The 15,160-nt window shown below is 41.0% G+C and overlaps 1 protein-coding gene across 1 annotated transcript; it reads right to left on the bottom strand.

Moving 5' to 3' along the window:
- Positions 1-945: 945 nt before the first annotated feature.
- hcn3 (hyperpolarization activated cyclic nucleotide-gated potassium channel 3) lies at positions 946-14,875 on the bottom strand. Its single transcript, XM_085445354.1, has 7 exons — positions 14,424-14,875; positions 6,206-6,635; positions 5,952-6,113; positions 4,555-4,773; positions 3,950-4,096; positions 2,548-2,788; positions 946-2,364 (listed from the first exon to the last, which is right to left on the bottom strand). The coding sequence occupies exons 1-7, from the start codon at positions 14,873-14,875 to the stop codon at positions 2,162-2,164; spliced, it is 1,854 nt and encodes a 617-aa protein (XP_085301480.1). The 3' UTR covers positions 946-2,161.
- Positions 14,876-15,160: the final 285 nt, after the last annotated feature.

Below are 15,160 nucleotides of genomic sequence, written 5' to 3'. Positions count from 1 at the left end.
ATAAAAACTATGGTAACCTTAAATTTATTATATGTTTTCAAGTTATTATAGTTCATTAGCATTTATAATCATGGCAGTTTATTAAATATCGTTATATATGATACTATTTATCATAATAATTACTTATTGTTTGTTAAACAATGTAGCAATATGGTACTGTAGTATTATGAAGCCACAAAGTATATAGGAAATACCAAAACATCTTATTTATAATAACAGGATCTTGTAATACACAATCAGAACATGCTCATACCACCATAATTATGGATAATTACTTAGTGTTTCACATTAATGAGAATGTTCATCATATCATTGTGAGAATGGACTTTACTGTTATGAAAAACAAGGCCATGACTTTATATCTCATAGTTCTGATGAGATTTCATTTAAAATCTATAGATAGCATCAGGTCAAAGCAAAAGTTACCTGAATGAGATTTATATTGTAATGTAGAGACCCTTCAAACCCCAATGATCAGGCAATCCCCTGTGAGCAGCACTTTGCGACTGTGAGGAGGGAAAACTCCCTTCAAACAAGAAGAAACCTCTGGCATATCCAGGTTCAGGGAAGGGTAGCCATCTGCTGTAACTGGTTGGAGGGTGAGAGGGAAAGAGAACAGAAATAAGGAGCAGAGAGTATTCTGAGGATAAAAGGCATACCTTTAAGAATCCTTCTCAGATTTATGAAATAGTGAGTGAATATTATGATAAGTCACAATAAGATACATTCTGGACCTGTGACTTAATTTTCTTGGCAAAGCTGCGGAAAAGAGCTTCAAAAATGTTTTCTTAAGTAAAACAGTATTTCTTTGATCAACGTGTCTGCACATTCTTTATACATAAGCACAAATAACACAGTGCATAGGAAAAAATACATATTTGATATTTATGCTTCAAGGTTACAGACATTGGTATACACATGACATCATCAATATAAAGGTAATAATCAGAAAAATAAGAAAAAATAAAGACATTTCAGTTAAACTTGTAAATTCAAAAAATGACCGTTTTGTGTGCATCAGATGAAAATTTTCAAAATCATGTTGTTTCAAATGCATCTGAGAAAAGTACACAGTATTAATCTAAATGTAAATCAGCGTTCAGTCAATTTAAATTTGTAAAATCTTTCTTTGAAGCAAAAACAGAAGAGAAATAAACTTCTAATAACTACATTGTTAATGTGTAGATACAGCTGTGGTTTCTGCTGTGAAAAATGCTGCATGTAGACCCTGTATGTAACCCCACTAAAAAAGTGAAGTAAAAAAAAAAAAACTGAGAAAGTTCAGCTGATATATTTACAAAAATAGAACTTATATTATACAACAGCATCGTCTGACGGTTACATACTAGTTAACCTATAGAGACTTTATTCTCATTCATTAGTTTTACATTATAAATAAACAATATTCCAGAAAAAAATGAAACAAAAATAGTATGGAAACAAATAATACTGGGTATAAATTATTCTTTATATGAGCTCTGTGAAACCTGTCTGTGTACAGCTGGAGATATTACATAACTGCAACTGATCTTCTGTGAACATCAGCATTAAATCTTCACATCAGGCAACCTACAGATGAGAAGGATCATGTAAAATAGAGCTACAGAAAGCTGAATGATGTAACACCAGCTGCTGCTCCTGCAGGCTGTCAATATCCTGGACGGATGATCTGATAGATAATCAAAGTGGCTACTACAGGCCACTAAAATGTGCTTTAAAAGAGGTATTTACAGCTGGAAAGAGACCAATCTAGACAGACTGTTGGTAAAAAAATAAATCAATACATCAATACATGAATAAAAAAGCTCATGTAAATCAAAATGTAATATCATCAGAACGGGAGAAACAAAAGATCATCGCTGATGTCCATACAGTTTCAAAATTATACAGGTCATTTTACACGAAGAGTATACAAAGCTCTACCACAAACATGAGCACATATTACAGCTGATTCAAGTTCAAATAATAAAATAAAACCACTAAAGGTAGACTATTGTCACATCATCGCAGTAATGCTGTACTAAAAAGTTTAAGTAGGTCTCGCTATCTGATTGTCCATCAGCGTGCTTCAATAGAAGATATCTTTGTCATGTGCAGTTTAAATGTGACAAATGTGCTCGATGAGTCTGGCTGGAATGTTTTTCTCATGGTGCTGAGGAAGTCATTCATCTGGGACTGGCTGATAACTCGGTCGGCGCGCAACGCGGTCCAGTCGGTTCACGGCCACACTCTCAAACGCGCTCCTCATCAGAGGATGCTCCTCCAGGACCTCGTTGAAACTGTCCGCGCTCAACGAGTAAAGACGGCAGTAGGTCTCAGCCTTCACGCTGGCTGTGCGTCGTCCCTGTGTCAGCAAGCAAATCTCTGAAACAAGGAAGACATAATTTTAAATATGTAGTTCATCCCACTTGTTAAATGAGAGGATCTATACCACCTGCATGTCTGGACCATAAATATGAAGAAATACCACCTGATTATATTATCATAAAGACTAAAAATGGAAAAAGTTTGGCAATACAGTCACAGGAAAAAGAAAGCACGATTTACCCCCAAAATATGCTCCATCGCTGAGCTTAATCTCCTTACTACCACGTGGGATGATGGTGACGGTGCCGTGCTGGATAAAGTACATTTTCCGACCCAGCGTTCCCTCTCGTATAATAAAATCTCCCGGCTGGAAGACTTCGAAACGCAGCTTGGTCAGGATCACCGTCACAAAATGAGGGTCAGTGTTGGCAAACAGTGGCATATTGGCTACGAGTCCACGACAGTTATAGCTGACAATCTCCTGCATGAGGGGGAGAAAATGTACGCTACAAGAAGTTGTCATAAAATATCTATATGCAGCAGGAGTGACAGATGGGTTCAAGGTGGGATTACATCAGGGATCAGTTCTGAGCCCCTTCTTGTTTGCAGTTGTGATGGACAGATTAACAGATGAGGTCAGACAGGAGTCTCTATGGACTATGATGTTCGCAGATAACACTGAGAGAAGTGAGAGCATAGAGAGGTGGGGGCATAGAGAGGTGGGGGTATGCTCTGGAGAGAAGAGGAATGAAGGACAATAGAAGTGAGACAGAATACGTGTGTGAATGAGAGAGAGGCAGGCGGAAAGGTGAATATGTAAGGAGTAGAGATAGTGAAGGTGGATGAGTGATGTACAATGTGGAGACTGTAGAACTGGCAAAAAGATTGGAGGCGATTGGAGGGATAGTGAATATATCCTCATGAGAACCAGGCTATTAATTTATGTCCTCTATAATGGACATTTGTTTATGGTCTATATCTTTTGACTTATTTGAGCTACCTTACTAAGACCCTAAATGCTAAATAGAGGACATCCTGGGCTTTCCATCGGTATCTCATGTGTTTGGATGGCTTCTTTTAGCTCCAAAGAGGCAGGAAATCATTAAAAAAATTTCCTCAGTTCTCAGGAGGATTTTGGTCATGATGTTAAAGATGAAGCTGCCAGGTGGGAGCAAAAGAGGAAGACGACATAAAAGATTTATGGACATAGTCAAGGAGGGTATGCAGAAGGCTGGTGTGACAGAGGAGGAGGATGCTGGGATAGAGTGAAATGGAGGCAGATGATCTACTGAGACAAAAGCCAAAACAAGAGGAAGAAGCTTACAGATCAACATACAAATCAAATAGTCTATGTTTTACCATATTGTGATATATAGCATATTATTGTGGAAAAAAATATGTCAGTTAGTCTATAAACAGGAATAAAAGCATTGTTAACTAGCTCTTAGCATATCGAACAGCTGATCAGATGTTTTCCAATTTCATTATAAACAAAATATATTTAGGTTTTGAACTGTCGCTTAGATAAAGGCACATTTAAAGAAATTTTCATGGACCCGTTTTAACATAAAAGACGAACTTATTCAACACTTAATAAAAAACTGGAGAGAGGAAGCAAGAAACAGCAGGTAAAGTCACACACCTCCTTGAGTGGGTCACTGAGCTCTCCGAGGATGTTGTCCTCATCAAACATCTTGCCTTGGAATCGCTGCTCATAGTAATCGTGGATCCTCTGTCTTAAGTCTGCTGGCAGTTTATGAAATGACATGTACTGCTCCACTTGTTTATACTGGAAACAACAGAAAACACACAATTAGTCACATGTTCTAGCATGTGTTTTGCGAATTATCCCCAAGAACAATAATTACATATTCATTCCATTTGTTTTGCAGGCTGTTTCTCCCGTTTTAAGTGGATTACAAACTCATTTGTAATGGGCATTGGCAGACAGTTATCCAAAACAAAGGTGCCGCCATTTGTCCATCATCTGTTCTGCTTTATCTTGTGAAAATCCCCTGGAATGGGTCATGGTAAGGCTGCAAAATCCATTAGATAATACACATATTCTCTAGGCATTTGGCACAGTTTGTACGAATAAAGTACGAGCAAGTAAGCCAGTCTGTGATATGAAACATGGCTGGGATATTAAAGCTCAAAGCCCGAATCACATTAGCATCCACGTGAGGTTCCTGGAACATATTGTCCACAAAGCAACTGAAGCTGCAGGTCACAAATGTGCATGATTACCTTCTCTTGATACTGCCGATGCGAGGCGTCCAAGGACTGGACCAGGTTAGCGGCATGGCCGAGGAACATGGCGTAGCACGTGGCCCCGACTACCATGCTGACCATGGTGAGCCAAACATCGGTCATGCCCTCTGGAGGGTGAGCACCATATCCTATGCACAGCATGTGACTCATGGCCATAAACAGAGCGTAGGAGTACTGGATGTGCCATGTAGAGTTCTGAAAAAGGTAGTTAACAATGAGGCGAGGTGAGACAGAGCATGAAATGAGGTCATCTATGAGCCTGCAACTTTGGGAAAATACAGACAGTTGTCAGCCGTTTCACATCCAAGTAAAGATTTTGTATCTTGTAAAGAATACTGTGTTAAATGAGAAAACACCAGAGACACACATACCTCTGTTAAACCTAACCAGAAGTTAAGACTAAAACACGGCAAAACAGTTGGAAACAAGTTTAATTACATGTAGTGTTTAAGGAGTCTTCAGGAATATTTCTTCTAGAAGGACACTCGAAGATCTTCCTTGGATGTTGGCTGCCTTTTGTTCTGTTCTCTGTCAAGCTGATCCCATACCGCTTCGATGATGTTGAGTCCCGAGCTCCGGGGAAGCCCATCCGTGACTGATAGTGTTCCGTGGGTGTTTTTTAATTCAGGTGTGCTTTTACTGGACTGGTAATGTGTTTGGGATCATCATGTCCTCTATAATGGACATTTAATAATGGACATTTTATAATAATGGACATTTTATAATGGACATTTATAATGGATGATGATGATGCTGTCATTCTTAATATATATTGATGACAATTTGAAGTAACATTTCAAATTTGGATTCATCACTCCATCAGACCTGTTGCTTTTGATTTTCAGTCCAGTTCTTGTGTAATTTGGCGTACCTCAGCCTCTTCTCTCTGTTTCCTTTCTTTATGAATGGCATCTTGACAGCCACCCTTCCACTGAGACCATTTTTGATGAGGCTTCGGTGAACAGTAGATTAACTGAAGGGCCAGATGCATCTTTCAAGTCCAGTGTCAGACTGGATTTGACTGCATACCATGCTGGGGTGGCTCATGACTTTTGCACAGTATGTATGTGCAGGTGCAGTGTTTGACGCGTGGTCCTGGTTTCAGTTAAGATGATCTCCAAATGTGAGAACAGTATCTCATTTCAATTTTGATTTTTGTGGACGATGTCACTGTGAGTTGGCATGTCATGACCATAGACGGAGGTGTGGCTTTGCCAAGTTTGTGGTTTGGTTTGTTGTGTTGTGGTTTGTATGCCACTGAGTAAAATTACTTTGCCTCCTTCAAAAAAATGCCAACTAACACTGAATTGTAGCTATATACTCACATACTACTTTAAATATGTAATTTTACTTTCTTTTCTTCATCTACTCACCACCATATTGTTTTTGGATACCCAGCAGTCTGAAGGAAAGTCTTGCAGCATAGGTACCATAAATGTCAGGCAGCCATCCCAGTGACACAACAGCAACATCATTCCAATCAAGTTGACTATACGCACCACAGCACTGGCCAGATCATAAGTCATGTGGAAAATCTGTCAGAAAGAAAGTCACAGAGACGATCAAATTACAATATTTCTGTTTCTTTTGTTCTAAGCACGTGCCCGCTTCCCTGCCTTTGCATTACCTCCTCCCATTGGTGGATGTATCGGATGAGGCGAGACAGACGGAGAAGACGCAGCAGACTGAGGATCTTTGTGAAACGCACAATGCGAAGTGCACGAGCGGTACGGTACACGTCTGATGACTCGTGTCGGGATTCGAGGTCGACGATGAGAAAGATGTAGTCGACAGGGATGGAGGAGATGAAATCCACCAGGAACCAAGTGCGGAGGTAATGAATGCGGATCTCTTTGGGGTCCAGGATGATGTGGCTGTCCTCTCCCAAAATGCCCGTACGGAAGTTGAAAACCAGATCCATGAGGAAGAGTGTGTCTGACAAGACGTTGAAGGTGATCCAGGGCATGGTGTTCTGGTCTTCGAAGAAGGTGATACCCCAGGGCAAAATGACAAGATTGCTCATCATCAACAGGAGCATTACGATGTCCCAGTAAAACCTGGAGAGAAGAGGATGAGTGCAGAGCTCGGTTTAGGATCACAACCTTTACACAAACTTCAAATGGACCTATTCGTACTTTGACCGTTTCCAGATTTACAGATGATTTACAGATTTACTGCAAACACATCTGCTCATTCTGGGCCAAACTGTAAAAAAACAAAATGACAAGGTGGTTATTCAAATATACTTCAAGTATTTTAATGAACCCTTTTGAATTAAAACTGAAAATCTATGTGTTAATCACAACTTGACTGCTGCGTGCACGTAGTTATTTCTGTACTGTATGTCAGTGCGGCCATATCACAACAAACACAAAATTGCATGTGTTGTCAAGAGAAGAGAGCTGACTGTGAACACCAAAGATGTGAAGTGAATCATGTGATCCACTGCTGTTTTTGAGTTTTTCATGAGTTTTATATATTTATATGGCTTTTTATAGCAAATACAAATATATGTTAGCAATCTCAAATGAATTTGATGGTTGTGTGGCACATCTGCAACATTTTTAATGAGGGCAGTCACATGTATACCTGGTACTAACATATGAACCGTAAGGTTTCCGTTTGCTCTTCTAAGTGCATCAGAAAATTTAGGAACACCCTCCAGCATCTTCAATTAAAGAGTAAGAAAATCTGTTAGCTTTGACGTAATACTGCCAAGAGTGCTCTTTTTGTGTTGCTTACTGATGACAGTTTGGAATTACTATTACAATTTTAAGAAAAATAATAACATCCCATGGCCCCTTTACACTCTCATCAGAATCCTTTCCTGTGATTCGTTCATCATGCAGATGTCCATAAAGCTGTTGCTGTGGAACTTTAGCATTTAGCTGATGGCTCTGGCTGGCACTACAGAAGAAGTGTGAGCATAAACAGAGTAACATTTATAACTGGCAGGTGATTTTAAATGTTTTAAACAGCTTAGCAAATATCACCAAATTGTACAAGCTAAAGGTATAGAGGACTGAGAGCTTACCGTACTGTGGTGAAGTTTACGGCTCTGGTTGGTTAATAGTCAGTGTTGCGTTACATTGAGGGTAGCAGATGTTTTTTTAAGCTGATCTGTCTGCTTATATCTTGCTAAATTTAGTTAAATCCACAAAGAGTAGTAAACTTTAGAGCAGCAGCAACACATGTTTGCGGATCACAGCCAGTATGCAAAGAAAACAAATCTACTGGAGCTCACAATACAATTAAAAAAAAAAAATCTTATTTCTAAATGATTGTTTTTGCCCCACGCTCTGATGCACATTAGGGTGCCCCCACCTGCCCAATACCACTTTAATGCCATCATACACAGAGTATGCAGACTGGACACCTAGTAGCAAAGATATCACGTAATCGAGCTTTTTGTTTTTAAGTCACTTTCTGTACAATACAATACAGTACAACTTTATTTATATAGCACATTTAAAACCAAAGGTACACCAAAGTGCTTCACAACAAGGTTAAAACATAAGATAAAAGATAAAAGGCTATAACAAACCCCCCAAAGGTACAGACAGAATAAGAAGTAAAACATTATAGCATGGTTTAGAAGATACAATTACAGGGTATTCATAATGTAGGAGCCATATGAGTTGTTCCTTTTTTGATTAAGTGGGTTGGTTTAAATGGACTCGCTGTATTGGTGCACGGGTGTGGGGCGTGTCTCATGGGTGTGGTAGATGATAAATGTGGTTGCACTCACCTGTTCACTGCACCTGATGTTGATGAGCAGAAAGGTAGGGTGAGCATGAGGCAAAACTTTCTGTTGAACGCAGCTTGAATTATTTTCATGTATTTGACTGTAACTTGATGGTTTATGTATATTTGTGCACTAATTGATGTCATAGGCCAAGTTGTAAGTTGGCATTGTAATTAGTGCAGTTATTTGTTTGTGCAGTCTGTGCATTTTTTTTAATAGTTAATCCCATGTACTGATTTGTATATTGGACAGCTGCATGTGGAATAAAAGGAGCAAATGGTACAGAAGCGTATTTTATGCGTATATTGTTGCGCGTCATCTGTGTCCTCATGTTTAGCCTGCCGCGGCCATAGGTTGGAGGAGCTGCAACACATAAATATAAGGTGGGGGTATTTATGCAGTGGGACATTAGTAGGAAGATAAGTAACATAAGGGTAAAATATAGGGGGAAGTGCACTAACTAACTGAAAATGCTCGGTCAAACAGGTACGTTTTTAACTGAGATTTAAATGAATAGATGGAGTCAGAGGGAAGATTTTCCCAGAGGCTCGGGGCTGCCAGGACAAAAGCACGGTCACCTCTGGCCTTTAGCCGGGATCTAGGCTGCACTAAGGCTACGTTCACGCTGCAGGTGTTAATGCTCAATTCCAATTTTTTGATCAAATCTGAGTTGTTTTCTTTTTTGTCTGCTTGTTCACACTACATATAAAATGTGACAGCAAACACGCTCTAGTGTGAAGCCTCAAAGCGGCCTGCATGTGCTAAAGAAGACGTCACACACAATGCGCTCTGTTTAGACCCAGAGCAAACAGTATTGTTTGACTGATGGCCCTTAATATAAAGACTTGATTGGGACTTTACGTTTCCCAATTTTGCTTTAAGTTATAAAGTTATTTTGTTATTTAAATATGGCCTAATAATGATCCTTATTGCTGTTTTAGAGAGGAGCAGTGCTTCAAAGGATAGTTGCAGATTTCTGTCAGAATCTGCAGATTATACAGTACAAATAAAATATTCCCGTTTCTCCAACGTTGTCTTCCCAACAGTTTCACTGGATGGCCAGGAAGCGTTCAGTGTCTTCTCGGGCGCTTCTCCGGAGCTGATAATTGGCGTCTGTCTTGTGTCAGTGATGTAAAAGACGGCTTTAATGCGACATGACCGTTCAAACAGCAGTCTCTTTCTAAAACATCAGATATGTATCGGATTCAGTACCACATACGAAAGTGACCCAGGTCGGATTTGAAAATATCGGATTTGTGCTGCTCACACTGTCATACCATGATTGGATATGGGTCGCATAGGGTCAAAAAAGTCGGATTTGATGCGCTTTCGTGTGCAGTGTGAACGTAGCCTAAGAATATTTGTCCTGATGATCTTAGATCATGATGGAGGCAAACCTTGCGGTTCTGGTCAGAAGGCGTGCCGCAGCATTCTGGACAACCTGCAATCTATGAAGAAGTGTGGAGTGGAGACCAAAGTAAAGGGAATTAGTAGTCTAATCTAGAGGTCACAAAAGCATGGATTCGTTTCTCAAGGTCCCTGTGCGGTATGTAGTGCTTGGCCTTGGAGATTTGACGCAATTGGTAGAAACTAGATTTAACTACAGAGGATTGTTTGTCAAACTTAAAGGAGCTGTCAAAGAGAACACCTAAGTTGCTAACAGTGCTAGAAAGAGAGGTGGCAAGGGGTCCAAGAGTGTCAGCAAATTGGCCCCATGAAGTATGGTTGTCGAACAGCACGATAATGGAGTTGCTAGCTACTAATGCTGCTTGTTCCTGTTCCCTGGCAGCTTATGCTATCGAGAGGAGATTGACTTTTTAACCTGCTGGGTAAAGTTTCTCTTAACCCTAGAACACTATCGCTATAAATAGTAACACGATCACTAATGCCGGGTGATTTTTACCCGATATAATATAACCAATGAAAAGTAATCAAATATATGAAAATATGACAACACATGACAAATTAGAGTGGTCTTCTTTTACTTTCAACTGTGCCATGTCTAACAAAATGAAAAATAAAACTCCTAAAACAAAATAATGACTCTGGAAAGCTGGTCTTTGGTCCACCCATTCCTGGGACATTTGAGACTTCCCTGGTGAAGGCACAGGCTCCTCGACACGCAAACAGCTGCAGGAGAGAGAAATCATGTAAATCTATTTTCTCGGGTGTAAATCACCCAGCGATAGTGTTCTAGGGTTAAGGATGTGATCATGTGTGCACAGCATTTATACCCAGCTGAAATCCAGGTCCAAGCTGATCAATCTCCCCATGTGATCCGGTAACGGTCCAACCTGTGTGCGTTAGAGCTTGCATTCATTGTTCCAGATCCAGATTGGATATCTTGATTGCACGTAGGGTTGCCAACTCCCTGAAAAATAAATAAGGGACACCTCGCGGCCAGGGCCGGGCGACCCAGTTGTCTTCACCCTTCCCAGTGTGGTGAATTTTCTAGCTCTTTTTTTGTGTGTGAAATTATTTTTTTAACCATTTGACTTGAATTTGATTTAAGTAGATGTGTATTCTTTGTGATATGAACACATGTGAAACAAATGATCATTTAGCCATTTATTTTTAGCTCAAAATGACAACATTAACACAATAAAACAGGTCTCCTTCTTAAACAGAAGCCTGTCATGCTTAACTTTTGAGAATAAAAGTAAATCTTTCTTTAAAAGCACTCTGTCCTGCTTAACTTAAAATAATAGAAAACAATAGAAAGAAAAACATTCTTGTAACAGTGCACATTTAGTGCATTTAGTACAATTGGCTTAATGCTAATCAGCTGCTCCTGTTTGTAAACCCGCTTGTTCCCATGATTACGCATCTTAACTCATCATCATTATTCATCTATGTATTACTTTTATGTATTAGTCATCTATTTGTTGTAATCATCTATCCTTACAGTTGTTTATTACACAAAATAAATTATATTATCACACTTCTGGCCACATAGCGCTGATATTCACTGCACATGCCCATATTAACTTTTTCCAGCCAGGTGTTTTCCTTTTCCCATTTTTCCCTTTCTCTGAACAAACATTGCTGCTCTAATGCTGGGCTCACACTGTGCGGTTTTAGGCCCATTTTTAGCCGATTTTTGAGTGATCGGACCGATTTTGGCCTTCATCGTGCATCGTGTAGTATACGTGGGGTAACGAGAAGTGATTAACACCTCACGACCAGCTCCCGATCATCAATCGCTCGTGAGGGTCTCACCACAGCCGCTCACACTGCTCGCGCGCAAACACGTAAACGTTGGTGTAAAAGATGGAGCAGCACGGCTGTGCAGCGTGTGATCTGGACACAAGCAATGGAGGCACACAACCGTGAAAATAGTTGGATTTACATTGCTGCTCAGTCACAGCTGCCCGATCAATGTTTTTCATTAGCAATTTAGCAAAGTTGATGGTGGTGGTGTGCGTGTCTGTGTGAGTGAAAGACGGAGAGAGAGAGCGCGACAGATTTTCTGTTATAACCTTCATTTTATGGAGGCACAGTGTGAGCACTCAGGTCGCATCAGAGCATCGGGCGGTATAGTGTGAGACCCTGCATCGTGACCTACCAACTTCTAACCCCTGCGAGTCAATCGTGCAGTTTGAGCAGGAGCTGAATAACGCGACTGAAAAAATCGCACAGTGTTTGCCCAGCTTTAGGTGTACTGTCGTCCGAGACTTGCACCGCAGTGTCGGCGTTTGTTTCCCTGTTGGCCATGCTTCTTGTTGTGGTCATCTGTTGTCTTCCGGTATTTTCTCCGTAAGCGACCTTTCCTTGACCAATGAGATGAGCGGTAATCTGAATTGTCATACTCGTAAGTGTGCTGTCAGCTCATTGGTCACAAAGCAGGAGAGGGGCTGGGAATTATGTTTTCAAACAAAGCGTTAATTCCATTAAAAGTTATAGACTACTTTTGATTCTCACTGTATTAAGGGACAAAGTGCGTCCCTTATTAGCTCAATACGGGACGTGTACTTTTGTTTCGAAATACGGGACGATTCCGTATTTTAAGGGACGGTTGGCAACCCTAATTGCACGTGCTGTACAAATACACTGTCTCCTTCAAGTCATACATGTCCCATTTCCCTATAGCTCTCAAATGTCTCGTACACTGTCGGAAGACATGGTTTGGATTTTCTTACAGATTGTTTCCATCAGCTGTCAATCACACTGGGTCTCTCGCTCTCAGTGACTCTTTGATTACAAAGGCAGAGAAAGAGAACTTGACGCAGACCAATTTTGATTACAGTCACCCTTCAGTGATTGCAACGTGAACCCGTGACAAAACTGAGCAGAGACACAGAAGTGATTGATGTGTTCTTCACTCGTGTCCGTGACCTCTCTGTCCACTCTCTGCTTTACATGAGTGCTTACCATTATTTCTCATGTTGCAGTAGATTAGTGGCTGCTTGCTGCTATTAACGCCACCAATCTGGAAGGCATTATAGCTGTTGACATTATAGATCGAGTCTGAGTGAGAGGGAGAGAGGAGCAGAATAAAATCTGCTGTATCTAAAACCTTTAGACAAGCTTTAATAGCAGTGAGCGCAGGACAGGAACATGAGTGTATTCTGATAGGATTTCAGGTTGAATTTGAATAAAGTAAAGCGCTAGTGTGGAGGCTTCAGGCCTGCAGAGTTTAAACCAATCAGTGATGTCACTGTGGCCATGTCCATCTTTTGTATACAGTTTATAATTTTTGGAAATGAAATTACTCTTTTCTCCATACAGATCTTTTAACTGCATGCAACAAAAGTTTATCCAAACATAAGTCAGCAGCATTCGGACTACAAGGTGTGTGTGTGTGTGTGTGTGTGTGTGTGTGTGTGTGTGTGTGTGTGTGTGTGTGTGTGTGTGTGTGTGTGTGTGTGTGTGTGTGTGTGTGTGTGTGTGTGTGTGTGTGTGTGTGTGTGTGTGTGTGTGTGTGTGTGTGTGTGTGTGTGTGTGTGTGTGTGCACCCAAAGATTGGGGATGTTGGTCTTATGGTAATCAGTCACTTTTACCCAGAGTACAACTAATTCCACCTTTCAGGGTCATAGTGGAGCTGGGGACTATCCCAAGGAACATTGGGTTAGAGGTGGGATACACCCAGAAGTGTCACTAAGTCTAATCACAGCTCCAACAAAGAGATACAGACAAACCACTCGCATGCAGATTACAATCAATGTAGAATTGATAATTAGCTAAACATGGACATCTTTGGAACAAGGAGGACGAAGCACTAGAAAAAAATCCAGAGAAATATTGAGGACAAGCAGATTTTACAGAGAAAGGCACCAACCAGCTGTGTGACCTTAAACTCTAAACAGGAAATCTGACCAAAACTCTACTGTCCCAATTCATTCATTTTTAAGAGGAAGTGGGAGCATAAGGTTTAAGAAGAGCAGGCCTGTGCTAATCCCTCCCTCAGCTGCCTGTGTATTATTGCATAATAGAGTAAGATTGGAATTATACGGATTCTTATGGGTAATAATCCCCATGCATGGGTTTATCCCCTCTGTCTGGCATCGGCCTGATGTTAAAAATTCTTTAAATTCGCTGGGCTATTAGTGACCTCACCGACAGATTGCTTGGGCATCACTCCTGAGTCGTTGTTTAACCCTGAAAGTTGAATTATTGGACAGATCCCCCCCCCCCCCCCCCTCCAAAGTGAGGCCAAACTAGATTAGGAAACTATTTGGATGATTTTCAGTCAGATTGGTTAAGTCATGAGTATTGATGAATGCACTTCTCTCTCCTGGGGTTAAAAAAAGGAGTCACACGGGAATGATATCATTAATCCAGATGATCTTGTCCTATATACTGTATCACTAATCAAATCCCTTCATCGCCTTATCATGTGCTGGGAACCATGACATCAGCTGCTATCCTGCAGTCTGTCCTTGAAAAACTGGATGTGAGTCCTCAATCACAGGGTGCTTAGTGGGATAAAGGGTAAATGCTTTCAAGGGAACTCTAAACAATATTGAGCGACTGGAAGCACCTTGAAATGAAAAATGTCACTGGTCAGATTTCTGTCCAATTTTTACGGTTATAATGCGTTAAGTTACACAAATTGCAATAAAATGAGAGCAAATTAGTTTAAGGGCTTTCTACTAATTACCTGAAGTCACTGTAGGGGTGTATGATCCACACTCCAAAGCTTTTAACCCTCTCCTGCTCAGCAGCAACACCTTTGTGACTGCCGAACATGCGCAGGGAGAACTTGTTGACCCCGGGCTGCAGCATGGAGCCAAACTGCTTCTGGAAGTAGGTGGCCTGGTCCTGAGACTGGCTAGCGCTGTCTCCTTCGCCCTCTCCATTGGTCTCCAGGAGGCCATCCGGATCCGCCGTGTAGTCGTCATTGTGAGTCTTGACCAGAGAGAAGAGCGTGTTGCTCACGTCGCTCCTCTTGTCTGTCTTCGGGGAAGGGGTGGCAGGCGGGGTTGCCCTCTGGGACGCATTTCTCCATTTGGAGAAGCGGAGACTGCTCCAGCTGCGGTACCTGGGCGTCTCCGGTTTGGTGCCTGAGCCGTCACCTTTCTGTCCGTCTAAACTCCTGGAGGGGCTGCTCATTTTTTACACTTTGCACGTGCAGGTGAGCGAGGCAGAGAGGGGCTTTACTTCCCCCCCCTCACTTGGCTTCTTGGAGTTCACTTACTAATAAAGTTTGGTGCGCAAAGCATTTCATTTGGCTTCCAAATTTAACCTCCTTTACATAAATTAAATGCGTAAAGATCAAATTATGAACAGCTTTCGCTATTATATTTTTAAAAAAAAATTTTTATAATGCAGCCGCTCAAACAAACAAACAAAGAAAACCCCAACCTTTTAAGTACCTGGAGGTCACCGTTTGCTCCG

Source organism: Copadichromis virginalis, linkage group LG22 (genome assembly GCF_057382275.1).
Source record: "Copadichromis virginalis isolate Kocher_CV1m ecotype Utaka linkage group LG22, C_Virginalis_male_GT1.1, whole genome shotgun sequence".
Classification (NCBI taxonomy): Eukaryota; Metazoa; Chordata; class Actinopteri; order Cichliformes; family Cichlidae; genus Copadichromis; species Copadichromis virginalis.
This window is presented reverse-complemented; position numbering and strand designations above follow the sequence as displayed.